A 27,726-nucleotide genomic window follows, 5' to 3' on the forward strand; every position below is an offset into this window, starting at 1 on the left:
TTATTATATTATAAACCTGCAAAGTAGGGATAGAGGGCGGAGGACAGCGGCCGCTTCTTGAACGCTTGTTGACGCCAGTCAGTGTCCTGGAGTGCTGAGTGAACTTCCCGGGAGGGCGCGCGTGTATTTTGGCAGCTCAGTGACTTTGGGAGAGGGCCAGGGAAAATCCCGATCCATGTGCTGGCAGGGGCTCATGGGAATTGTAGTGCATAGCCATCTGCAGAATCGCAGCTTGGCCACCCACAGCAATTTTTATGGATGTATGTACACACCACAGAGGCCTTTATTCTGTAGGAAATCAGGCACCGGTCCTTGCGTGCACTTGTGCACCCAGAGCCTGTTCCTTTGCCTAACATTTGAACTAACATCCCATTTCATGCACAGACAAAATTCTTAAAGAACAAAGCACCAATTAGTTCCAAACCCTTTTCCTAATTACCCTGGTGTCATGAGACATTTAGGGTGCAGGGACACCCACAATCACTGAGGACTAGGAGCACTACGTCCTTGCTGAAGGTGGAAGGGACATTTCCTCCCTGGAACTTTGCAGGTGCCCAGTGTTCCCTCATGGCTCATACTAGTTTGAGATTTATTGCATTATCCATTCCTCTTAAATAAAACACTAAGGCCACTGAGGCTGGACCTGCCCGGGATCGGGGCCAACACTGATTGGCCTCTCGCCCAGACTGACAGAAATTCCAGCCAGTCAAGTGAGGTCAATCGCGCCTGCCGATACCCACTCACTTCGCTGGCTGGAGCGGAGCAGAGCACATGCGCCAACAAAGGTCAGCACGGGGCGAATCCACATGGACGAGGGGAGGAGGGCCCGGCCAACGCACCCCAAGCCCCAAGGAGGGCGGCCCGCCGCCTCAAGGATGCGGCAGGTGCGCTCCACAGCACCTGGTAACGGCGGGGAGAAATCCACGGGGGGGGGAGGGTGAGGGCCTGGCCAAAGCTTCCCAGGCCCCACCCGCCACCTTGAGGAGGAGGCGGGTGCGCTCCGTGGGGCCTGGGAACGGTGGGAAACCCATGGGGGGGAGGAACGGGGGCACGGGAGACGCTTCCGCCCCCCCCGCACACACCCACTCCGTCCCTGGGACGCTGGGTGTGCTCGGCGCACCCGGGGGAGAGCCCTTCAAAGCCTATCTTTAAGGACGGGCTTTGAATCTAGTACTATTCCATGTATTGTTCTTATGTTATTATGTAAACCGCCCTGAGCCCCCGGGGAGGACGGTATATGAATATAATAAATAAATACTATATAATGTAACAGTACAGCTTGCTTTGAGTCCAGTAGCACCTTAAGAGACTAACAAGATTTTGGGGGTATAAGCTTTAGGGTCAAAGCTCCCTTTGTCAGATACCAGATGTTGTAACAGTGATCAGCATACATTTCCAGGGAGAAAGTAAGACAACATAGTGCCATGTTTAAGGATTAGTCGAGCAACACTCCCCTTTCACTTGAGAGACAAATAATCACAATCTCAGTCTTCAGTGTATGCGGGAAAGGAGTTGTCCCTAATACTTTAAAATCAGCAAGTTTGCTACACATCCACAGCCAAGTATTTTCCCAGTTTCTGATTAGCACTAATTTTTGCAGGCTTCAGTCTATGGCAAGTGTGTTGCCTCCAAGACAACAGGTCATGGAGATCTGAAGAAGGATGTGTGCGCCAAGGAATTTCAGATGTTGATGGAGTGCTTCACAAAAACAGTGAGTCACATCTTTTTAAAATCAGAATGAAGTCTATTTCTTCAGTTAGTAGGCCACTCAAGCTCTTTGGGTTGGCAGCTATTAAACTGGTGCCTTCTAGATCAACCTTTCTCAACTTTTTTACCAGAGACCCCCCTGAAACATTCTTCAGGCTTTGAGAAACCCCAGAAGTTGTATGATCATGCAAAATGTGGTTGGTAAACATAATTTTGTACACACCTTCCCAGGGCCCCTCCACTTCCCACTCCTTCCAGGCCCATCATTGGCTGTTGGGGGGGGGGTCAACATGACCATATACAGTCATATCACCCGATAAATGTCTAACAAATTAAAATATATATATATAAATTAATTAACTCCCACCCATTCAGGAAACCCAGGCTGTCATGAAAACCTAGAGTTTCACAAAACCCTGCTCCCAATGGCCTTTTTATATTCATTTGATCTGCAGCAATTAACAGGTGATGTTATTTAATATCATGTCAAAAGAAATTCCAGCTGCTCATTTTCACTCATGAAATACTTATTGAGAACAGGACATTTTGCCCTGTCCCGCAGATAATGTAAATACACCCGTGTTTAAGATTCTGTGCTAGCATAACATTAGCACTGTTCCAGTGCAGCTTTTTCACTACAGGCGCCATGACCAGGTGGCACTGAGATGTTGAAGAGGTATCAGCCTTACATCCAGAATTAATTGGCAGTTATCTATGGACAGTGCTAGATTCTTCCATGAAGTTTAAATTTCAGAGGGGAAGCTCTGTTCATCTGTTGCAGCAAAACCAAAAACCAGACTAATAAAACAGTAGTTTTGTGGATTAAAGCAGACACCATCAGAATCAGAGCCCATTTTTAATGTGGAAACATCTCTAGGCATGGCCCAGGGATGGAATTGCAGTGGAAGTCTACAGATGTGATGTTGTATTCCCCCTGCCCCCCTCCTCCAGCTACAGAACGAAAGATGATGCAATGGCCAGGGAAGGAGGGTGCAGCAGTTCACTGTTTGTCACTCCTCCTTCCCTTTCTCTCCCCCCCCCCCCAACTCCAGTGTCGCCTTTCACTCTTCTACCTGGCTTTCAGCATTGGGAAGAAGTGAGTCGCAGCGGCCAGGGAGTGCATGATCGTTAGTCTCTTCCCTTGCCCCCCTGGCTCTGCTACCATTGCTTCCCCCTCGGTCAGGAGAGCATGCAGAGGAGTGGCCAACGCCTCTGTGGGCCCCTATGCAGCCAGGTGGGCAGTTTTTCCTGCGTCTTGGGAGGGGGTGGGGCACAGAAGACAGAGAAAAGCCCAGCCAGCGCAGGCTTTGAATGCTCCTCTGCGTGCGCTCCAGACTGGGGGGTGGGGAGACGGACCACGTTGGTGGAGTGGGGAAGGGAGAAGGAAAGGAGACAAAATGGCTACATGCTCATTCCATGGCTGCATAGCCTTTCCATGCCCCCCTCTTTTTCTGTCTGTTCATCTTCTTCTTTCTCTGCCTTCCTTCGTCTTGTTTCCCTTCTCCCTCCTTCACTTTTGTTTCGTTTGCTTTATTTCCTTCCATTTTCCCTTCTTCCTTTTTTTCATTTTTCTTTCCTTCCTCCTTGCTTTATTCCTTCGTTGTTCCTTTCCTTCTTCCCACTGGTGCCTGGAGATCAGTAGTGATTTCTGAAGACCTCCAGTCCCGCACCTGGACGTTGGCAACCCAGCTGCTCAAAGACACAGACACTCCACCATGATATTTCCACATAGAGTATGTGAGAATCAGATATTGCATAACTTTTGTTTGACTGAGGACCGAGCTAAAAAGGAGTTTGTGGTTTTATAACTACATTTTAAAATTAATATTATGCACAGACTCCTGTTAGGGGAATTCTAGGAGTCTTGCCTTAAACTGAGCAGCAGTACAGAGCTAAAGTTTACAAGAGAAATGATTGGCTATTACAACATGACTTCAGCCAAGGGTTAAATTCAGCATATATAAATCTAAATAGATACTTATGCAGTACTCAGTCCGTGATGTGAATCCTAAAAGCAGTGACTCATCAGAACTGTTCTTCCTTTATAGGCAAAGAACAGTGTAAAGTAAAGCTCTGTAGTGGACACACCAGCTGCACACCTGGATTTATAGTTGCTTTCAGCAGAGAAGGACAAAGTGCTCAATTCATCTTGTGTTGCGTTGAGAAGAAACACCTAGAAGTGAACAGCTTTCAATATACAAAGAACCATGGGCTTTCAAATAATGTATTTCATCAAGCTGTGTTTAGAACTAAATTTCTGAAGCTAAAACTTATGTTGATTGGTTTTGATTTAGGCCCCTTGTGACAAATTGTTGTCTTGGTGGACAGAAATACAGTTTATGCTCCAGAGTTCCCTTGCACACAAACTGGGACTAAAGGCTTCCATAGGAAACCTGACATCAAACTGCATGCTGGCATCTGGGAAAAGTGGAATTTTTTTCTTCCCTAGAATTGAAGTTTGGAACCCTGGTTTGTGGAAGAAAACAAGCTTCAGTTTGCACTAGTAGCGACTTTTGGATATCATTGTGAACTGGAATATTAATGGGTTCCCAGGTAGGAAGCCATTACTGGCATTCTGTGAGGGATAGGAACAAGTAAACAGTAGAACAAGTTGCAATTGTGTCCCTTGTCCCAGTACAGGCTTATTGTGATGCCTGGACATAGACCTGTTGTGAAGCAAAGTTCATAGCAAAGCTAAAGGACTATAGAGCTATATTGAGGATTCCAGGACTATGATCTCTCAAACATAGATTTTCTATTTAGAATTTTAAACAAATCTTCAGTCTTCTGTATCAAGAACCAGAATTGTGACACATTAATCCAGCCTTTTACATTATTCAGATTATGAAAATATTTGTAAAGAAAAGATCATAGCCAAGGGAGCCTGTTTGCCAAAGAACAGATTTAGTAAACACAAAGCTGCTTCCTCTTTTCCTTAGTGTAGGGGTCTAACTAAACTAGCTTTTAGTGTCAGTTTTGCTCTCATTCTCTTCCCATTTTACAAAGAACTAAATGCAAAGTAGGGCAGTACTTAGCTGGTGTAAGATTTTGCTGCTTCTAGTTCCTGCAGATTTGGGGCACAGAGGAAAGGAGCACAGGTTGTCAGGACTCCCTGGAAGGCCTGGTTAATTTGTGTAAGAATACCAATTCAGTTGTGGCATGTTTAAAAAAAATACAACCCTCATATTGAGGAATCCATGACTCTGTACCTCTAATTTCCCTTCTGAACATAGATTTCCTAATTGAATCTTTGGGGGGGGGGGAATCTAATCAGTGAAAGTGCCTAAGGAGAAAACAGCTTTATAGGCCAAGGTTAAAGCACAGCTTGGGAATCTGCCCAATAAAACTGCAGAGACTACTGCAGTGTTGTGGTTCCTGCTGACCTAAGACAGCCACTGCTTCATCATCTCAGTCATAAAAAACACAGCATTGCCTAGGCCCTCAGGGGAGTTGAAGGAGATGGCTCAAATCTGGAGTGAAGTACCAGCCAGATAAGTACTTTAAGTGGAAGCTGCTTCACAGAATGCTAGATCTGACCTTTTCATGTGGCTGGATGGCAGGAAAAATATTAAGCTGTCATTCTGTGGTATGTGTATAAAGTCATCTTAAAGTGTGCTAGACTGTTTCAACTAATTGTCTCACCAAATGATTTACATTCTGTGTGATTACATTCTGTGCTTCACTAGCAGATCTCACAGGGGTCAAGTAATCTTCCCAGGACTGTTTAGTCATTTCATAAAACTAAACTTAGGAGAATAAATCTCTACTGGCTATATGAATGGAAGCTGTTTTTTTTTAAGGCCACTATATATACGAAAGGAAGATAAGATCTCTTAAAGATGCATATTACATGCAGGTCCCCAGTTTATTCCATTTCATTTAGTGTAAACTGAAACTATTCCAGCAAAAAAGAAGGCTCCAGGGAAACAATGCTTGGATTTATTTTATTTGTTTGTGCAGCCTGGTTATACACCCAGCCATTTGTCATTGTAAAACAGGGTAAGCTGGAACTGGATCTATGGCAGAAGAGGAGGAATTCCAACTAAAGTTCCCTGTCCCCCTTTTTCCACTTCCCTCCCCTTAGTTGCTTGGAAACAGTTTGTTTAGAATTCAGTTGCTCTACAGAGGAATGTCAGAATTATCTTTGGTCCTTTTAGTTGCAGGCACAGCACACAGTCATACTATTCTTGGTTGGAAAAATCCTAACAGGCCAACACTTGGCTGACACCTTCATAGCTACTGCGTATCTCAACTTCTCTTGTTTTTACCACATCCAAAACCAAAACCCAACTCTAAATCTCTAAAACAGAAATTACATTTATACATAATTCCTTTTGCTTTAGAAAAGCTGAGGCAACAGTCATCCTGACTCTGCTTCACAGTGCCTGAAGCAGCTTCACTCAATGAGACTTCTGAAGATTAAGGCTATAATATCATGTTTATGACAAGGCAAACAACCTTCAGAGCAACTGAATGGAACCAACCATGTTTCTCTATCTTCTTTAATGGAGATATACTAAACACACTTTGCAGGCAAAGATGGCATCCATTTGTCAGGATCAGCAGTGCAAGAACCTGGAAGGCCATTACCTTAGAGGCAATGTCCTTACTAGCACTTCCTGGACCCATGGTTGTTCCAGAAAAACAGACCACTATGAGATAAGAGGCCAGTATACCAATACACTTGTTTGAAACAAAAGGCTCCCATCTTGCCAAGTTTTTATCATATCTGCAATTTGGAGAATCACAGCCAGATTAAATGGGCAGATACCCTTGGCTGCTGGGTATATTCAAGAGTTTTAAAAGTCAGTGTTCTATCTGTTAAGGGCAAACACCATAATTCTTCCTGCACATCTGAAACAGTCCAATTCTGCTCAACTAGAGATGCTAAGATCAAGAATCCATATTATCAAATTTCACACAAATGACTGAAGAACTAGAAGGACAGGTACAGAAGCTTTAAATCACAATGCATACATTCACACACACAACAGTGGAAAGAGGTAGATGCAAATTTATCAATCTTCTAGGAACCCCTTCTCTTTCTGTTTCCTCCCACAGCTAGTGACCATTTCAAACACAGTATGAAATCCCATAATGCACTTCGGATAGAGATTTTTAAAAACAAACCTTTGATCTGATAACTGAGAAAGGTGACCTCTTTAATGCTAATCAATTAATTAACTGGAAAAAGCACTTGAACAGCAAAGTATAATAAATTTGCTTAAATATGAATTTAACATGAATGGGCTGCAAATTCCTAACAATTTACTCAGGACCAATGGATTGTCTTCCCATTCTGAACGCTTCTTTCACTTCCCAATATTATTTCCAAATGCAGATCAACTCATATCCTAAATGGGTGAACTAGGAATAGAAGGATCTGAAATTAATTTAAGTGACAAATCCACAAAGTTTCCAACAAGCACAAATTGCCAACAAGATCTAAACACATAAACAGATAAAGCATATGGGTTAAAGGCAACTGAGCAAGCATCAAATTCAAATGCTTCTTTGGAAAAGTGACAAGCACAAAGTATGCTTTAAAACTGAGTGGGAGGGTCCTCCTGGTTTCTACTGGTTTCCCACCAGCACACTGGAGAACCTAGGTGTTACAGTACTGGAATATGAACCTGGCTGGCAACAACAGAATTCCCTTCCCTGCAGAGGTCAATGTTTGTTCAGTCACTGGAGCCTGGTTCAGGCAGACTCAATTGATTCAGACTGCCAGCAGCTGCATACTCAATTGCACTTAGCTCAGTAAGAGACATCCTGAAACAGCCATCAGCCTCCTACACCTGGTCAACAGTATGAAATCCTGATCTCACACCTTTTCTTCTGCCACTGGCATCTGTTTTATTTGTCGACTGTGAAGTGCTTGCTGGGCACCTTCCGCTGCCTGATTTAGTCGCGTCTCCAGTGCATTGCATAAGTCTTTGACTTTCACATCTGGGAGGGGGTTATGTCCAATTATTACCCTCCCTGCCTCGTCTTCCTCTTCCTCTAGGTCTCGTCTCCTGCGGCGCAAGTCCAGATCTTCCTTCAGCTTCAGGTCTCGGTTAGGTTTCACATTTTCACGTTCCCTTGCAGCAGCAATCAGCTCTGTCTTCAAGAGTGGATCACCGTCAGACTCATGCAGCTTCCCAGGGTTCTTGGGCTCACTTTCAGCACCAAGCTGAAATTCATTGGCATGACTTGTCTGTGGAATATGAACTCCAGCTGCTGCCCTGTCTTTGCTACCACCTCCATGGCCCTGCAGTCCATCAACCTGGCTCAAAGAGAAGGTCTGCTTCTCCCCAGCTTTGTCAGCATTAACAGCTCCTGGGACCTCCTGAATGTTTTCAGCAACTTTTGACTTGAATGCAGAATCTGCTTGCTTTTCTTGATTCTGGATCTCCTCCTTATTAACTCTGGCCAATGGTTCTCCCTCAGGGAATCTCTGAGCAATCTTCCCAGCTACTGCACGGACTTTGGCTTCACCGAGCATCTCTTTTTGGCTTGCAGCCCTTCCCCCAATTTCATCTATTTTCTGCGCATTCTTCATTTTCTCCTGGGCATCTTGGGCCAAGTGAGTTTCATGGCCTTTCTGCTTCTCTAGATGTTCTCTATCAGCCTCTGCTATTTGTGAATCACTTCTGGCTGGCTCTACTAATTTCTCTTCTGAATTTTTCCCTGCTTGGTGCTGTGCAACAGGCTCACCATCATTTAGAGATGCTGGATTTTTAGGTGGAGGTCTAGTTAATTTATGTATATACTTCAGCTCTGCTTCTGGACCTGCAGCCAGCTGTCTTTGCTGCCCATCTGAGTCCAGGGGTTGGTTATTGACCTCGTGCAAAGGGTGATTCAGTCCCTCATTCTTTGCTGTATCCTCAATTTTACTTGCAAGGCCTTCCTTGTTCTTGGAAAGAGGTAGGCCAGGTTCCTGGTGAGTTTCTACTGTGAAGGGAAAAACAGATTTCTAGTTGAACACTTTAGCAACTGAAGAATTCAATACCCTCTTTGACAGTCACACCATCGTCCCCCTTTCACTCATGTGGTAACAATCTGACTCTTTGGGTTATTAATGTTGAAGCCATCAACAAAGCATAAACGTAGTCAGAAGGCACTCTTTTTTAAAGATTCTTGCACCTTTAAGCAACTGATTAGTGGCTGATGGATCTCCAAGACCTAGTATTACTTTCAGGTCAATTCATGTTCCAATGTGGGCTCTAGTAACACCTGAGCTGGAATATTCTTACCATGACCTCAGGTTGGCCTGCTGTTCTGGTGTCCGGAAAGAACACATGCCACTCAGTGGGAAGGAAAGCCTCTGAGGCACGTCTTGGTAATGAATCTGGCCTCAGTAATCATCCCACCAGTGCTCCCCCCTGCTTGTTGACTACTTAAAGGTCTTGTGTCATGTTATTGGTTTGTTGTTTTTACCTGGCTTTGGCTTTTCCTCTCCTCCCTCTTCTTGCCTCTGCTGGTGGATCTCCTTGTGCTGCTCCTCGATCACTGCCAGCAGCTTGGCTTGCTGGTCCAAGAGCTGCTTCTGCTGAACCTGCTGTTCCTTGATGACTTGCAGCAGGACTGCATGGTCGAGGAGCTTCTCTTTGCCCACTTCTAGAGAAAAAGAGATAGCTGAGAGGTGATGTCGGGAACCCGCTTGCTAACTGAAAAAACAGGGTGCCCCTTGAAGAAAACGTCACGCCAGGCCGGGTGGACGATACAACAGGAACAAGCTTTATTTCAGCAACGTGGAGTCCGCTGGTATGGAGTAAGAGCTTCCACCGAACTCCAGGTGGAAGCTCTCTTTTATACAAAACCCACCTCCTTTGGCTGTATTGCCCCACCCAGTACTTCCGGAGGGAACATGCTGATACAATCATGACTCATGCACATATGCGAGGTTTTCCGGGGTTCCCGATGGCCCATTTTCCTGGAACAAAGGGCCATCTCCGGGTCCTTGTCAAAAGGTGGAGGGGGACATTGAGGTTCTTTAGCGGCCATTGCCACCTCAACGATCGGGTGGGGCGCCCAGCTGCCGGCTTGCCTGTGATCACCATGCCCTACCTCCGTGATCGCGGGCGCCTCTGATGGCGGGGTTCGGTCTGGTTCCCAAGCCACCAAGGATCGAACCACGACATTCTGCCCCCCCAAAGGTCCATTCTCCAACCCCCCGGGACGGCCAGGATACCGCTTGTGGAAACGTTCAGTGAGTCGGGGCGCAAGGACGTCCGCTGCCCAGACCCATTCCCGGTCCCCCAAAGCGAAGTCCTTCCATTCCACGAGGTACTGCAACTTCCCCCTGTGGAGTCTAGAGTCCAGGATATCCGCCACCTCGTGGTGCTCCCCCCCCGGCAGGACCTCGGGCGCTGGCGGGGAAAACACGGGGTGCCAAACGTCACCGTCCGGAGTTTTTTTTAGAAGGCTCACGTGAAAAACGGGATGGATGTGCCGGAGGTTCTTGGGGAGCTTGAGCTTGACCGAAACTTCGTTGATCGGGGCCAAGACCTCGAAAGGCCCCAAAAACCGAGGGCCTAGCTTCTTGCTGGGCAAATTCAACCGGAGGTTCCGGGTGGAAAGGTAAACTCGATCCCCCGGTCGGATCTCCTCAGCTGGTCGTCTCTTCCGGTCGGCGTCCTCTTTCTGCGCTGCCTTGACTTTGTGGAGCTGCTCCTGCAGCGACTTCCAGCAGCTCCCGGCACGCTTCCCCCACTTGCGAAGGTCGGCCGATTCCCGGGCGGGGACCTCTCCAAGCTCCGGGAAGTGTCTCAGGTCTGTCCCGTAGACGACGGCAAAAGGCGACATCTCCGTGCTGCTGTGGTCTGCGTTGTTGTACGCGAACTCGGCCAGGGGGAGCAGGGGCACCCAGGTGTCTTGATGATAGGAACCGAAACACCGCAAGTACTGCTCCAGTACTTGATTAACCCGCTCGGTCTGCCCGTCCGTCTGGGGGTGGTAAGCGGAGCTCAGCCCTTGCTCGATGTCTAACAGGCGCAGGAAAGCTTGCCAAAACCGGGACACGAATTGTGAGCCCCGATCGGAAATCACCTTGTCCGGCAGCCCGTGCAGTCGGAACACGTGATCCAGGAACATCCGAGCCAACTGTGAAGCACTGGGGACACTGGCGCAAGGAATGAAGTGGGCCTGTTTGGAAAATAGATCTACCACCACCCAGATCACCGTTTTCCCCTTGCTGGGAGGCAAGTCTGTTATAAAGTCCATGGAGATCACTGACCACGGCCGGGTCGGGACCTCGAGCGGGTGCAGCAGCCCTTTCGGCTTGCCAACCCCCGGCTTGCAGGTCAGGCAGACAGGACAACCACTGACGTAAGCTTTTGTGTCCCGCCGCAGACTGGGCCACCAAAACCGCCGCCGGGCCAACTTCCAGGATTTTACGAAACCGAAGTGCCCGGCGGTCTTAGCATCGTGGCAGAGGCTGAGGGCTTCCCGTCGTAGCCCTTCCGGGACGTAGACAGCCTCCCCCCTCCGCCAGAGACCGGAGTCCAAAATCAAAGAGTCCCGGAGCTCAGCCAGCTCCTCGTCTGTCCCGTAGGCTGCCACTAGGCGGTCTCGGAGCGGGGCGGTCGCCGGGTCGGGCTCCCATTCCCCCCGGGCCCGACGCCTAGTGACGACCCCCCGTCCCAGCTGCTCCTCACCGAACACAGACCTGGTGCAGGGAGCGTACCCCTCCCCATGATGCGGCAGCCGGGAGAGGGCGTCCGCGAGGAAATTCTCTTTGCCGGGGATGTGACCCAGCTTGAAATTGTACCGCGAAAAGAACTCCGCCCACCTCATCTGCTTGGCGTTCAGGGATCGCGGTTGCCGGAGCGCCTCCAGATTCTTGTGATCTGTCCAGACCTCGAACGGCTCCTCTGTTTCCTCCAGCCAATGCCGCCATTCGGTGAGGGCGAACTTAATCGCAAACGCCTCCTTCTCCCAGGTAGACCAGTTCCGCTCCGTTTCGGCGAATTTTCGTGAGAGGTAGGCCGCCGGCCTCAGCTGTCCCGCCTGGTCTCGCTGCAGGAGAACCGCCCCGGCTGCTGCGTCGCTGGCGTCGACTTGTACCACCATCGGCTGGGTTGGGTCGACGTGCAGTAGCGTGGGCTCAGACGCGAAAGCTTGCTTGAGGGCCAGGAACGCTGCCTCCGATTTCTCATTCCAGCCGAGCGCTGCGCTGGGCCGCGTGGCGCGAGGACCTCTCCCCTTGGTACCTAGCAAGTCCGTGAGGGGAGCCACTACGGAGGAGTATCTGGGGATGAAGCCTCTAAAAAAATTAGCAAACCCCAGGAAGCTTTGTAGCTGTTTCCGGGTGCGGGGCCTTTCCCAGTCCAGCACCGCCTGCACCTTCTCGGGGTCCATAGCTATGCCCTGGGCTCAGATGCGGTAGCCCAAATAGTCCAGGGAGGGACGGTGGAATTCGCACTTAGCCAGCTTCACGTATAGGTGGTTTGCCAGCAGGCGCTTTAACACCTCCCTCACCAGGGTCACGTGCTCTTGGGGATCTTGGCTGTAGATCAGGACGTCATCCAAATAAACAACCACCCCCTGAAACAGAAGGTCCTGCAACACCTCATTAATTAGACTCATGAAAACCCCAGGTGCCCCGCTTAAACCGAACGGCATCACTTTAAATTCGAATTGTCCCAATTGACAGTTAAACGCCGTTTTCCACTCATCCCCCTCCCGGATGCGTACCCGGTAGTACGCCTCCCTTAGGTCCAGCTTAGTGAACAGAGTCCCTTTGCCCAGCCGGGCCAGCAAATCCGGGATCAGCGGGAGGGGGTAAGCGTTCCCCGCTGCGATGGCGTTGAGGCCCCGGTAGTCCTGGCACAGCCGTCGGGACCCATCCTTTTTCCGGACGAACAAGACTGGAGCTCCCATGGGACTGGAAGCGGGCCGGATGAAACCTCGGGCCAGATTTTTTTCCAAAAACTCCCGGAGGTCCTTGAGCTCACCCTCACTCATTTTGTAGATGCGCCCTTTGGGCAGTACCGCCCCCTCTGGGATGTTGATAGCGCAGTCCGTGCGGCGGTGTGGGGGTAGCTCGTCCGCTTCCCGCTCGCTGAAAACGGCTGCGAGGTCTCGGTACTCTGGCGGGACCTCGGGCTCTGGTTTCTCCTGCTGCGCCGCCGCCGCTCCCCTGGGACGCGCCGCCGTCCTCTTGTGGCTGGAATTCTCGCGGGGGACCCGATGCCGTGCACCCACCGTCAAGTCGAACTTCAGGGTCCCCGCCCGCCAGTCCACCACGGGGTTGTGTTCCTTCAGCCAATCCAGGCCCAACACCGCCCGATATCCCGCTACGGGGACCTGGATCAGCCACCGCAGCTCTTGGTGGTCCCCTATGTGGATGGCGATAGGACCCACCTCCTCCCCGAAAGGTCCCCCCTGAATCGGGCTGCCGTCCATCTGGACGAAAACCAGGGGAACCTTCCGAATGCGCTTCGGTAGCCCCAAAGCCCGGGCTATCTGGGGGTGGACCATGCTGTGGTCGCATCCAGAGTCCAAAAGAGCCTCCCCCACCCAACTTAGTCCGTTCTCCGGGTTCCGGAGCTCTAAAATTACCACGTTCGGAGGTCGCGCCTCATGCTGTAGGGGTTTTCCCTCGCACCGCGGGACCTGCTGCCCGGCGCCGTCTACAGCAGGTCCTGGCCGTTTCCCGTCGCCTGGACGCTTCCCGGTTCGTTGCGGAGGTCCTCCGCCCGGCGTGCCTGCTGGGGGCGTGTCGCACCTCCCCCCTGGGAGAGCCCGCGGTCCTCCCCCCCTTGCCGTTGGCACGCTGCTGCGAAATGTCCTGACCCCCCGCATTTCAGGCACAGTCCTTCCCGGCGTCTCCTTTCCCGCTCGGGGTTCGGGGGTCGTTTGGGGCGAGAGTTGTCGGGGCCCGGTCTTGGCGCCTCGGCTGACCCGCCTTTGGCCTCCCGGGGGGGTGCGGCGGCCCAACCCAGGCTGGCTTCCAGCTTGGCGACCACGAAACACCACCCCTCCAGTGTAGACAGATCTTCTTCCGTCCCCTTGATCACGGCCCATTCCCTGAGCTTCGGGTTAAGGCCCTCCCGGAAGTACTCGATTTGGGTCTCCTCGTTCCAGGAGAACACCTTGCCTGCTTCCCTCCGGAAAATGTCTATATAGTCCATAACCCCCCTAGTACCCTGTCGAAGTCCCTTGATCCGACTCTTTGCCTTGTCCTCAGCCTGGGGGTCCTGGAATCGTCGGCGGAGCGCGACCACGAAGTCCTGCAGGTCCTGAGTTGCCGGGTCGCCGCGCTCGGCCAACCCCAGGTACCACTGACCCGCCTTGCCCTGGAGACACGAGGCCACCCCCCAGACCAAGTCCTCGGAGTCCTCATACCGGTCTCCATATCTCCGGGCATGCGTCAGCGCGTGGAGGAGGAACTGCGGGAGGTCGTCCGGCGTCCCGTCGAAACGCGCCTTAAGCTCTGGGGGGGAACGTTTTGGAGAGTAGTCCGACCCCCTCCGGATCCGGGATTCTCGGCGTCCGCCGTCTCGTCCTGCTCCGCTCCACCGGCTACCAACTTGCCCAACGACGCCGTGCCGCTCCCTGCCTTGCACGTCGCTCCTGCGTTGGTCCGGCTCTCGCCGCCCCGTCGGCTCACCTGCTCCCCCGAGATCCTCTGCTGTCTCGCCTCTCCGCTGGCCGTCTCGCCTACTCGGGACTGAAAACTGCTCCGGGTCGGGGTCCGGGGCCCGCTCACCAGTGCCGGGCTCGTCCTCGTCGCTGGAGGCGTCCTCACTCGACGCGACCCCCTCCGCCGTTGTATTACCAGTCCCTCCGGGCCCGGCCCGAGCTTGCTCACGGGCTTCAGCTGCCTGCAAGCGCCTGGCCAAGTCCGCCATGGCCCGCCGCAGGTCCTCTAGGGATTCCTCAGGTCTTACCGGGCGAAGCGCCTGCCTCAGCTGGGTGTCCCAGGTTGGGGCCAACCCCCCAGACCTCGGCGCGCTCCCCGCCGTGCTTGGGAACCCCATGGCCCGGCGCCTTCCCTTGGCCGCCGCTGCCGAGGGTCTCGGGGTCCCGGACAGCTGCTCCTGGCCCCCCGATTTTCGGAGGAAATCTCCCGGGGACATTAAACCCATGTTCCCGGGGTTCGTGGGGGTCGAGACCGCCTCGTTGCTTGAAAACGCCATCTCTGGATCCGTCCCGATAAGCGCTCGGATGCGATGCCGACCCTGGAGTTCGGGGGGAAGCTCTTACGATGTCGGGAACCCGCTTGCTAACTGAAAAAACAGGGTGCCCCTTGAAGAAAACGTCACGCCAGGCCGGGTGGACGATACAACAGGAACAAGCTTTATTTCAGCAACGTGGAGTCCGCTGGTATGGAGTAAGAGCTTCCACCGAACTCCAGGTGGAAGCTCTCTTTTATACAAAACCCACCTCCTTTGGCTGTATTGCCCCACCCAGTACTTCCGGAGGGAACATGCTGATACAATCATGACTCATGCACATATGCGAGGTTTTCCGGGGTTCCCGATGGCCCATTTTCCTGGAACAAAGGGCCATCTCCGGGTCCTTGTCAAAAGGTGGAGGGGGACATTGAGGTTCTTTAGCGGCCATTGCCACCTCAACGATCGGGTGGGGCGCCCAGCTGCCGGCTTGCCTGTGATCACCATGCCCTACCTCCGTGATCGCGGGCGCCTCTGATGGCGGGGTTCGGTCTGGTTCCCAAGCCACCAAGGATCGAACCACGACAGGTGAGAAGGAACTGTACCACTATGCTCCTACTGTGCATTTCCAAAGATGGATTCTAGAAATCCTGGGCACATGCTCTGGTCCCCACAATATTTCAACCTTCACTGCTCTAAACCTGAGGTAACAGTTCATGCTGGCACTTATGTCTTGCCTAAGGCCACAAGAAGCCTGTTTTACCAAGCATGTCCTGGAAAGTCCTTGCTGTAATACTTCCGGCTTTGTCATCCTATGCTGCTTTCCCTGTACCTTTTGAGTTGGAAGGAGCAGAAGGCCAAGGAAAAGAATCCACATACTCTGGCATCTAAAAGGAGATCAACTTTTTAACTTGATGGACCTGTCTTCAAGGGGAGGGATTTTTCAATCACATGGAGCTTAAGCAGCCTGAAGACTGTCAAGCAGTGAATGGAATCGAAAAAGATTCTAGGATGAATAGTAAGTCGACATAATTATGCAAAGACTGAAATATGCAAGGAGTTATTTTGTTTGCCACATGACAAGACTACAGCAGCTCTAAGAAGAAGAGTTGGTTCTTAATGCCACTTTTCTCTACCCGGAGGAGTCTCAAAACGGCTTACAGTCGCCTTCCCTTTCCTCTCCCTACAACAGACATTCGGTGAAGTAGGTGAGGCTGAGGGAGCCCTGATATTACTGCTCAGTCAGAACAGCTTTATCAGCGCCGTGGCAAGCCCAAGGTCACCCAGCTGGCTGCCTGTGGAGGAGGAGTGGGGAATCAAACCCGGCTCACCAGATTAGACTTTTGCACTCCTAACCACTATACCAAGCTGGCAGTTAACCTGCAGATTGCAGAACTTGCACTTGCCAGATGCAGCTTTGCATTTTGGGCAAGGCAGAATCCCTCTCTACCAGGTAGGAGGAAGAAATACAATTAAAGATAACTGTGGCACTGTTTTTGATCTCTAAACTCATCTTCAGCTCAAACTTAACCGGGGGGGGGGGGGCTGTAGAATGAGTTAGCCTGCCTCCTCTCTTTGGACAAGTTCCATTTAGTGGGTCTGCTGTCTTCTTTCTCCAGTTTTGCAGTTAGAATCTGCATCTCAGGATCCTCCTCTTTTCCATCCTCTCTGCTAAGGCATACACAGTAGCTGTGCCTTGGGCTGCAAGATGGCAACTTAGCTGCAAAGCATTAAGAGGGAAGTCTGAGTAATCATGGCACCTCCTGTAATCTACAAGCACCTCCTTCCCAGCAGCCTGAGATTGAGCTGTGTATTAGCCTGTATCTTACCTAGGCTGAGTTTGCATATCTTGTTCCCCTGCCCATTGATCAGCAGCACTTCCATTTCTACTTGGCAGAAAGAACTGAGAAAGCAATTTCCTAACAGGGAGTGGTCCCATGTTCCTGGTTGTTAATCTGTTACTCAAACGGATATCTTGGAGAACTTGCATTTCCCTTCTTTACCTCCACATTACACCGTCTGCTCATATTTAGCTTACAGTCCACAAATACCTCAAGGTCTTGTTTACACACACTGTGACCCAGAAGTATATCTCCCATCCAGTATGCAGGCTTCTCATTTTTGTGACCCAGATGTAGAACTCTGCACTTCTCTTTATTGAATTGCATCTTGTTCTCATTTGCCCACTTCTCCAAGTGTGTTCAGTTCTCGTTGAACTCTATCTTCTGGGGTGTTCACTACTTGTCCCAATTTGGTGTCATCTGCAGATTTAATTAGTCCCTCCACCCTCTCATCCAGATAATTGATAAAAATGTTGAAAAGTACCAGACCCAGTACCAAGCTCTGTGGCACTCCGCTGCTCACCTCCCTCCAATCTGATGAAATACCATTGACATCCACTCTTGGGATGTGGTTTTCTAACCATTTCCCTATCCTAACCATCTGAAATTCCAGTCTGCAGTCCTCCAGTTTACCCATCAGAACATCATGGGGAATTCTGTCAAAAGCCTTACTAAAATCCAGGTAAACAACATCAACTGAGTTTCCACAATCTAATAAACCCATCCCTCAGTCAAAGAAGGAAACCACCTTGGTCTGGTAAGATCCGTTGGAGACAAATCCATGTTTACTTCTCTGGATCACCAAGTTCTTCAGATTTTTACAGATCACCCCCTTTAATATCTACCCTATTATCTTCCCCAAGACAGTCAGACTCATTGTCCTGAAGTTTTTCAGGTCATCTCGCCTCCCTTTTCTGAATTAAAAGGTCCTTATGGGATCTGACACCTTCCCATGGAAGTCCTATTACTTTCACAACTGTTTTACAGTTGTGATGGGACTGCAGTGCCCAGCTGTCGAGAGCCTCAAATTTCAGGCTCCAAAACACCAGGGCAAGATGACCTCACCTTGCAGCACAAAAGCCTTGATTCAGTTGTTCCTTCTAGCACAGAATGCTGGCATTTTGAGGTAGGCAAATGCAAGCTCATGGGAACGTCTGGTGTTTTTGCCATCTTTTTACCTACTGTATGAACTACCAGCTAGCTTACCCTCTAGCTTGCTGTCTGCATTCTCCTCTATGTTCCGGATCTCCCTCTGCTCAGCTTGGGCAGGTTCTGGCTGCTCTGGTGGCAGTGGCTTTTCCTTTTCACCTGCAAATGAGGGACAGATAAGTGTCACTGGATGAGTCAAGAAAAGTGAAAGATGTTCTCTGCTGTTCCCTGTCTTGCCTCAACTCAGTATGCAGTTCCTGTCCAACCTGATATGTGCAGGAGTAGTCATAAAATATTTAGCAACATTACAGCCTGCTGAGAACAAACCAGGATTCATGGCTCAAACTGATTAAAATGCAAGCCCATTCCCTACAGAACTTCTGCACTGGGTAATTAGCAATGTGACACTTGTCAAGCACTTCCAAACACTGGATCTTGTGAATCACAAGGTGCAGCAGCAAGACGCATTACCTGACACTAGCTAACAACTGTGCAGCAGATATCACAGGATCTGTCATTGCGAGGAGATTCACTGTCTTGCTCCCCCCATAAGAAGCTGTGAAATTACTAGAGTTGCCAACTCTGGGTTGGAAAATACTTGGGAGATTTGGGGGTAAAACCTGAGACGGAAGGGGTTTGGGGAAGGGCAGGACCTCAGTGGGTTATAATGCCAGAGAGCGTACCCTCCAAAGCAGCCATTTTTCTCCAAGGACTGATCTTGTCCCCTGGAGATCAACTCTAAGTCCAGATCCCTAGGCCCCACCTGGTGGTTAATCCTAGCAAACTGCTAGTTTGGGCTGCAGGCGAAAACAAGAGGGGCCCCAAGAATTGTTCACTTGAAGATGCTCAGTCCCCTTTTATAAAAACATCTATCTTACAACTGGCATTGTTACAGAAACAATGTCTGTTTTCTTCACCTGGGATGTAGAAACTGTGATACTGCATTATGAAAGAAGACTTGATTTTTATTTAATCAAAGGGACGGGATAGTAAGAAGCAGGGCAATAATCCCATGCACAAGAGGGACTGAAGTTGGAAGATCAGAGGCCAAGTAACCAGAAGGAGCTGGCTGCTCATTGGGGAATGACTTTTAAGACTCTCCTAGCTGCAGAAACCTGGTTGTGCCTTTAGTAGCTCAGGATGGGTGTGGCTCAAGAATTAAAATGCGCTTGTAGCCAGCGATATGGCAAGATTTCCATGCCCTGAGCCAAATACTGCAAGTCTTTGTATTTTAGCATGGAATCACAAAATCTCCAAGGAATAAACTGATGTCTCCAGGAACAAAAGGGCAGTGGAAAAACCTACCAGGTTCATCTTCCTTCTCAACAGATTTCACTCCTTCCTTGGCACTGTCCTTCACACCCACAGCCTTGTCTCTCCTGTTGTGATTGTCCAGTTCCAAGTCTTTGTAAGGGGGCCGCTCATCTTTACGGGCAGCCACCTCTGGCACAGGCTTGGGATCTTTCATGGGATGGTCCTTCAACTTTTCCTGGGCACTGTCTTCCTTTGCTTGGTCCAGAACTGGCTTAGGCTGTGCCTGCTCCTTCTCCAGCACAGGTCTCCCCTCCACCAGGACATCCTGGTTGGCTGGTGCCTGCTTCTCTTCTTCAGGTTCTTCATGGTCCTGACCCTCATCTACCACCACCTCATCATGTGGCACTGGTGGCTCATGGCGGTGGGCTTCTCCTACAGGGAGTGCAATGCCTACAGGGAGAGAAAGAAGACCGTGAGCCCAGAAGAAAACAAAATACAATGAGCAAAAAAATGTGAATTCTTAATATGGGCCATGCAATTTGTTTTATCTGGCTGTAGACTAAATTAAAAACAAACTGGAAACAGAAGACACACAGAATTGGCTCAGGCTACCAGTGTGTTCTCCACCTTCAAAACTCCCAATCGTAACTCAACGCTACCTTGATCAGGCCGATCCAGCTGCACCTCCTCTTTTACTTTCTCCTTCTCGACTCTCTTGGGAACATCAATTGGAACCTTGATCTGTGGCTGTTCCATTTCTTCTTTATCATTCTCTTCTTTGGGCTTGTCACGGTTATCACCTACTCCTTCAACTGCTTGGTTCTGGTCTGAAAAGCACAGAGACCATCCACATATCATATAGCAGAACTATGCCTTGATTTCCAACCTTCCCATTTAAAAAATGAAATTCAGCTACCTATGTGATTGGCACTGTCATCCTAGGGATGAAATCCTTTACCCACACATCTTGCCCAATGTAAAATCACACTTCCCTAGGCTGCTAGGGGGCAAACAGCAGCCTGAAGGACAGACAAACAAGGTGCAAGGAAAGGGTTAAAAGCAGCCTCCTGTCCAGCACCTCTTTTCCTTGCAGTTGCATTTGATTTGAGCAAAAGAGAAAACATCAGGGAAATCTGATCACAGATATCCCTCTTTGATGGTGCCCCCTACAACATTGATCCTGCAGCTTTGGAGACATATGGCCAATAGATGGCAGCATTGCTCTTGCTCCTTTGCATTCCGTGGCAATGGTGGGACTCACACATGCAAGGCCAAAGGAATGCATTCACCTGGCAAGGTTAACAACCAAGAGTGAACATATTAAGGGGTTGGCTGACAAGACTGAAAGAAAAGGACAGAGGCTGAAACAGCAGGTGAGAGCATCTAGAAAATGCAATGAGGGAAAGGACCAGAAGAGTCCGGAAGGCCATGGCAGAGAAGCAGCAGATTAGGGCCTTCTCATTTCCATCTTCTTCTGCAGAAGCAACAACGTATCTTGAAGAAACCTGGGAAGACTACATGGATGAACAAAGGGGGACAAGATTCAGGCTTTTCTAGTGAATGACATCCTACTTTCGAGCAAGTGGGAGAGCATTATCGCCTGTTCCCTATTTTGACCACTCTGCCAGCTAAACACTTGGGTGCCCTATAGGCAGGGAAAGAGGTGGAGCACAGCCATCTTACTAGCAGCTGCTCTTGCTAAGCCAATGCTTCACTATATCCTCGGTGTTGTCCCATGAAAGCAGATGATATTTTTACAAAGAAGCTGCCAGGAAAGAGCAAATAGATGAGAACTTGTTTCCAACATTATGGGAGCCTCTATTATGGAAGAGCCTGAAGGAAGTTTCTTTGCAAGAGAAACAGAGCAGTTCAAACTGTTCCTTCACTTCAGGAAGCTGAAATCACACCAGGTATTTCCTGCACAGTTAAGTCTGAAATAGTCACTTTCACACTTACATGAACACCTCTCTCCACCTTGTCCCATTCTCACTCTTCTCTTCCTGAGAATCAACTCTGCCTACAATGACACTCCCTCAAAGGGGGAGGTGACCTCTGGTAGGCAGAAGGTGCTTGGAGTGGCATGGAGAAAGTAGGAAATATATCTGCAGAGATGCAGTATGTACTGACTTTATACAGCTTTTGGGATAACGGAGAAGCTAGTCAAACACAAGAGGAAATTAGGCAATGTGGTGTTGTAATTAGGGTGTTGGGACTAGGAAAAGCTCGACCCAAGTTCAAATTCCCCCGCAGCTATGTAACTCAATGGTGACTTGCATCAGTCACTCTCTCTCAATCCATCCTACGTTGTTGTATGGAGAAAACAGAGGGGGGAAAGGATAGTTCTGAGTGACACGAAGAGTAGGATAAAATAGTGTAAAGAGATAGACACTTGTAAGGGAGAATCTGGTTCCTCCTCCCCCATCCCTAAGGAAATGAACAGAGATGCGTTTGTGGATGCATGCATATATTCAGACACTTGACTAAGTGAGCAGATTTCTGTGGAGTAAATTCTATGAGAAGAAAGCTGAATTCTACCACAGGCATAAACCACATGAAACAAACTTTTAATGATATTAAGCAATGTCTACACCACCTTTCAACTTCAAAAAGCTTCAAGGCAGCTAGCAAAACAAGATAAACCTGTTAAAAAACAAACAAACCAAAAACTATAAAACAGAATGTAAACAAAAATGATCAAAAACTAACAAAGGAACAAAGTAAGCAATATGAAAGCAACTCAACCCTCAAATGCTTGGGGGAATAAAAATGTCTTAACTTGGTGTCTGAAAGCTAACAGATAAGGCACAATCCTAATATCTGTGGGAAGGGAACTTCTATAGAAAAGGTCCTTGCCCAAGTCAACACCGGTTTAACCTCAGAAACGGGGCAGAAGCACCTGGTAATGGGCTTCTAAAGATCTTGTCAAAAAGTAGATATGTTCATATGGGAACAAGCTGTTCTTTGGTATCCTGGTCCAAAGTATTTGGAGCTTGAAAAGTTGTGGCAGAGAATCAGAAGTTTACTTGGGAACAGCTTTTAGTTCTAGCACAGTGAGATTCAACCAGACAGTGTCTGTATATAGTTTCTGTTCAAGAGGTGCCTCAGGAAATGTGCCAGCCTACACCTGGCTACAATTCAAGGCCTCTGCTAAAACATTGTAGGTCAAGGGGTGAAGTAATAACATCAGCCTCTTCCCCCACTCCCCCCACAAGGTGTCAGATGCTGCAGGTCATACCTCTTGCATGCTCTGTTGTGTTAAGGCAGAAACTGAGCTCACATTTCCCATGGAACTGCAGAAAGAGGACCTTCTAAGGCTCTTCTAAAGCATTCTGCTTTCTACAACCTGAAAGCCCAGAATATATTATGCAAATAAAGGCCAAATGGGTGCATTTCCATACTTTCTCCTGGTCTTCTGCCTATTCCACATAAAACTGGCAAAAAGACAAGAATGTCTGGACTGCAACAGAAGTGACTGGCAAGAGGACAAGCATGGGAAGTCATAGGGAAGAAGCAGAAGCCATGCAGAGGACAGGAGCCCCATCCCATCTCAGAAACCCACAGCCCAGTAAGCCTCAAGGGATGAGGACCACTTTGCTCAGGGCACTTTTCTTACTACAGAGGCCACCATGTGTGAAAACAACAGGCCATCTTTTTATTACAAGTACACCTGCTTAGTGCGAGCTTAAATAGACTCCAGGGAATGGTAGAGGACAGGAAGGCCTGGAGGATCATTGTCCATGGGGTCGCGATGGGTCGGACACAACTTCACAACTAACAACAACAACACCTGCTTAGAAGCTACTCCAAACTGCTGCTATGCACATCTACACAGCATGTCATTTGCTGCTTGCCCCCCCGCCCATACTCATCTTAGAAAAACATCATGTAGGAAGCAGTGCATGCCAACAACTGTCCAAGCTTTCTTTCATCATCATAATATTTACAAACAATAGCAGATTGGAGCAAATATCAAGCTATCCCAACTGCCTAGTGTGCTGGCACCCATGCCGACTGCCAAGACCTTCTCTGCTCTTTCTGCCCGCCAAATCCAGATTAGGACTAGCGCTGGAGATGCTGACGCTGCAGCTGCAAAGCCAAAGGTTTAGATATAAGCTTGCTCATTACATTCCAGGCTGATAAACACAACTGTGGCATTAATAAATTAACACTATGGAGACTCCCATCTTATCAGAAGGGAATAGAAAGAAACACAAAATGTGTACTATCTTTACTATTTTTCATGACCTGGCTGCAGTTTAGTCAGGGAACCGATACAAATAGACCTGTTGGCTGTCCAACATTCCAGAGGAAGGAAAAAGACCGAAGGTCTGTGGGAGACTGTCAGATTCCTGGAAGACGGTCCCCCACAGAAAGGACTGACTCAAGGTTGGCCAGCAAGCTGCAAATTTATATTACACGCACGCACACACACACACACACACACACAGTACAAAACAAAAGGAGAGGAAGATTTTTTTTAAATCTCCACTCTGTAATAAGACAAAGTTGCCTCTAAACCATCATTTTCTCAGCAGGAAGCAAAATTAAGTTCATCATCAGGGCGTGAATTAATGGCCTCTCATGCTGCTTGGAAATCTATAAGGGGCTGTATGCGGTTTGCAGAGAACCATTTTGCCCAGGATGTATAATAATCGCTGAAACTGTAGAGTCACCCTTGTGGTCCCTTTGGATAATGTTACAGTAATGCTGTGCCTCTTAATGTTTTATGAGGGGTGCTGGGCTTAACAGGAAAAGGCGAAGAGGCAGTAAAAGCTTCTTGGCTTACAAAAACAACAAGGGAAAAAAAATCTCGGGTTGAGAAGGCAAGGGGGGGGAACCCAACACGGGGAGGAAGCCCAAGCACTGATGCCTCAACAATGGTGCACACAGAGCCAACCCAAGCTAATCAGACTCCCCTGCCTGCATTACGACTTGGGTGAGGAAGGGACATTTCTCACGGGCTTCTGAAGCATCCACTTTTGTTTTTAATGGTTCAGTCTCTCTGGGCCGTAATAAAATCTCATCATTAGCAACCCTAAAAGCTTTTCCTACCCTCTCTTCCAAGAATCAGACTAGGAGAGTAGCCATGTACCCAGAAAGGCACGGCTTTGCACTGACTCTTGCCCACCACACTTGCTGCATTACAGCCAGCTCTTATTCAGAAGGAGACACGCAGTTATGTGTCCCGCTTTGGGGCCTGTACAACTGCAGAATGCATGTGGACAGCAACACCAAATCAACATCTCCCTGAGTGACAAAAGCAGACCTGTTACGCTTCATCAGTGTGTCTGAAGACAACAAAAAGAAAGGCCTCTTCAAACCAGGACAAGCTGCTTTAAACAGAACACCCCATAGCCAAAGCTTTGCATGTGTGAGCACAAACATGAGTCTGCCAATAGTTAGCAAACCCCCACCCAACCTATACTATTTAAATTTCAGCAGTTCCAACATGGAACAATGACAGCATGAGCTGTTAACTACTGAGAAGCAGCCAAAACAAAGTGATAAAGATATTGGCACAATGAGGGGGGAGGGGGTAAGGAATGCAAGGAAAAGACTGCACAACATCAGATGCCTGCCAAAGTCCGTCACCTGAAAGTGGAATAGGATGCATTCAATAACAGAGAAATTATTTAGCGATACTACAGGGCACATCCACTGATATAGGAAGGGTTGGGTCTCTCTGAGAGGATCCAGCAGGTTGATGCTGCTTCACCAAGGGTTTTCCCAGCACCAACCCCAAGCCTAATATGGTGGCACAGGCATCTGACATGCGAACAAGAGCCAGGAGTGAGGGGGAAAACATTCATAGTGGAGCACTTTTCGAGATTCTGACCCCTGGCACACCAGGAAGGTCATCACGTAATGCTGCTTAACCGGCCCAGATCCTTGATGGCTTGTGGGCCACATCCCAAATGCAAACCACATTATGCAGATCACACAAAAAGAGGATTGCAGATGCATGCGCTGGCTCAGCCAGAATACGGAGAAGGACTTTCCCAAGATCTGCCGACTGTAACCATGCTAGTTTTTTACAAGGTTACTGAATGGCATCAGGGAAACTAGTTCGCTGCTTTCTCTTGATACCCAGACTATAAAAACGCACCAAGAAAACTGACAGCAGGGCAATAGCTCCTTTTTCTGTGTCGCAGGAGCTATTAAAAGATTGCTCTCCCAAAGCACTAGGGAGTGCTCCAGTGAGCCAAGCTGTTCCTGCAGCTATCCGAAGCCAAGGGAGGAACAGCACATCATCCACGTTCCATACGCAGCCTGGGATTCTCTTCTAAAGAATAACTCACAAGCAGGTGGGGGAGGGAGGAGCAGGCAGGTGTATCCAAAATGCCTGACCTGGGTGTGACCTCAAGCACATGTTGCATTCCCCTATTACTCCCTCCAAATCCCCTCTGGCCAGTAAACAATGCAGATGCCAGGACTGCAGGCTCTCACTGGTAACTGCAGATGGTGGCCATGAATTAGCCAGGCCAGCAAGCACCATGCACAAGACATCAAGTTGCAGCCATATCTCACCATATGTAAAAACAGTGAATCATAATGGAGGGATTCAAAACGGCACTGCTCTGCATCCAGTTTTTTGCTTGCTTAAATGACTCCGGAACTGCTTGGGACAGAAAGAATGTGAATCAGGCCTTGGATATTGGCACAGAGAGGTGGGAGGAGAAGGGGGGGGGGGGACCCGAGCAATGATGTTCAAGTAAGGAGCTGAAAAAATATTACAAAATCTTAATCCACCCAGGGAGACCCTCTGGGGGATGGGAAGGCATCTTTCAAAAGCAGAGAGAAATTGCCTAATTAGATTTTCTTTTTTTTAAAAAAAAACTGATAATTGCCTTCATGTGCTTTCAAAGCCAGCTTAGCAACCTTTTAACATCCATATGCACTGTGTGTAATAGCAGAGCCTTTCTGAAAGGGGTTTTATACCTTCCCAAAGAGCAGCTGACAGTAAACCCTCAGCAATACAGATGGGGGCGTAATGGGCACTTGGGTGTCATTAGTGAAAACACTATTCAAAGTTCACTGGTCAATACGTGTTCACATAAAAGGGCAGCGTTCTAATATTCATAATCCCTGGACCCATGAGGCAGGGTTTTTAATGAAAGTCTGTACAGTTCTGGGCTCTGCAACATCAAAGAAGCCAATAAAAAAAAAAACCTCCTAGTGTACGCTGATAGGCAAGAGGCATACGGCAAACCAGCATGGGGAAAGGCACAGCGTAGTTGCAGGGATTTCCTCAACAAGCCAATCCTTCAATTAAAGGGGGTGGAGATGGCCAGGAGGGGGAGCGGGGCTCAAGATCAGGAAAATGCTAAAAACAAACTGCACACTGCCTGACAAGAAAAGCCATGTGTTTCTGCAAGAGGCTCGTGCAAGAAATGAGAAACAGATGTGGGCTGAAGTAGGGTGTGCTGGTGAAAGCCCAGCAACCCTGAAGTCCATGCATGCTTTGAATGACAGGATGCAGCTGCTGGGGGAAAGCCAGCCCCTCCTGCAAAATAAGCCTAAAGCGGGTAAAGTGCGTCAATCAAGGCTGCATGATTCCTTGGCAGTCCCTCACATGAGGTATGGAGAATGGAGGCCCTGGAAACAAGGGATCTGTGACCAACTGTGGTTCCATGACACTCCCATCATCCCTTGGGATTCTGGTTTACTGTTGTTTTTCCTTCAGAAACAATTCTTCCTACTGTTGCCTCCCATATGCAAATGAGAGTGTTTTGATAAGTGAGGCTTCAGCTAGCCAGCTTCAGTCTGCAATAGCCATGGGTACCCTCCACACATAGCGATTCCTGAGAAGACTGGGGTCCTTTCGATTAAAGTAGGAGCTGGCGACCATCATCCATGCGTGTGCCTCTTCAGACTCAGACTATTGCAATATGGTTTACTTGTGCCTGCCCTTGAAAGCTATCTACAAGATTCTGCTGATGCAGAGTGCAGTGACTCACCTCTTAAGAACAAGCAGCAACATCACATCACATGTTGCTGTGCTGTCTGCACTGGCTCCCTGTTCTCTTCTGGACATGCTGCAAGGTGTTAGTTCTAATCCACAGAGCCTGAAGATTTATGATGGCCAAGATCAACGAAGGACGTTCTCTGAGCAACACTGTTCCTGCACCAGACTCAGTCAACAAGGGCATGGACATTCTTGGCGGCTGTAGCTCAGTTGCAACATTCCATCACACTATAAGTGTGCTGAAATTTCCAATCCGAGCCTTTTGGAGGAAGATGCAATACTCGCTGCTGAATTAGGAAAGAGTGGGGGAATGTCATGCAAACAAACTTATTCTGTTTTGCTGAATAAGATTTTGGGATCCCCATTCCAAGCCTCTATGAAAAGGAAGAACAGTTGTTTTTTTATACCCTACTTTCCTCTACCCGAAGGAATCTCAAAGTGGCTTACAATCGCCTTCCCTCTCCTCACAACAGACACCCTGTGATATAGGTGAGGCTGAGAGAGTTCTGAGAGAAACTGGTTTGTAAGAACAGCTCTAACAGGACTGTGACTAGCTCAAGGTCACCCAACTGGCTACATGTGGAGGAGCGAGAAATCAAACCCAGATCTCCAGATTAGAAGCTGCCACTCTTAACCACTACACTAACATTCACTCATGGCATAAATAGCATGGGAGAAACTCAAATTAAGGGATGAAAATGTTGCA

General features: G+C 48.9%; 2 protein-coding genes across 4 annotated transcripts in view; one reads left to right on the plus strand and one right to left on the minus strand.

Moving 5' to 3' along the window:
- The window catches only part of NDUFAF8 (NADH:ubiquinone oxidoreductase complex assembly factor 8), a 38,616-nt gene that overhangs the window by 374 nt on the left and 10,516 nt on the right, over window positions 1-27,726 (plus strand). The window contains exons 2-3 of one of the 2 annotated variants that reach the window (XM_077328254.1): window positions 1,601-1,711; window positions 3,756-5,480. In XM_077328254.1, coding sequence (XP_077184369.1) covers window positions 1,601-1,711; window positions 3,756-3,776 — 132 coding nt within the window. In that variant the 3' untranslated portion in view covers window positions 3,777-5,480. Of the gene's footprint in view, window positions 1-1,600; window positions 1,712-3,755; window positions 5,481-27,726 lie in introns of those variants that run through there. The other variant, XM_077328253.1, reaches the window with a different exon arrangement.
- SLC38A10 (solute carrier family 38 member 10) overlaps window positions 5,633-27,726 on the minus strand; it is a 90,143-nt gene continuing 68,049 nt past the window's right edge. The window contains exons 12-16 of one of the 2 annotated variants that reach the window (XM_077328249.1): window positions 19,714-19,881; window positions 19,106-19,504; window positions 17,858-17,959; window positions 9,130-9,309; window positions 5,633-8,640 (exon numbers count right to left, since the gene is read on the minus strand). In XM_077328249.1, the coding sequence (XP_077184364.1) occupies window positions 7,532-8,640; window positions 9,130-9,309; window positions 17,858-17,959; window positions 19,106-19,504; window positions 19,714-19,881 (1,958 nt within the window). In that variant the 3' untranslated portion in view covers window positions 5,633-7,531. Of the gene's footprint in view, window positions 8,644-9,129; window positions 9,310-17,857; window positions 17,960-19,105; window positions 19,505-19,713; window positions 19,882-27,726 lie in introns of both variants that reach the window. The other variant, XM_077328248.1, reaches the window with a different exon arrangement.

Source organism: Paroedura picta, chromosome 3 (assembly GCF_049243985.1).
Source record: "Paroedura picta isolate Pp20150507F chromosome 3, Ppicta_v3.0, whole genome shotgun sequence".
Lineage (NCBI taxonomy): Eukaryota > Metazoa > Chordata > Lepidosauria > Squamata > Gekkonidae > Paroedura > Paroedura picta.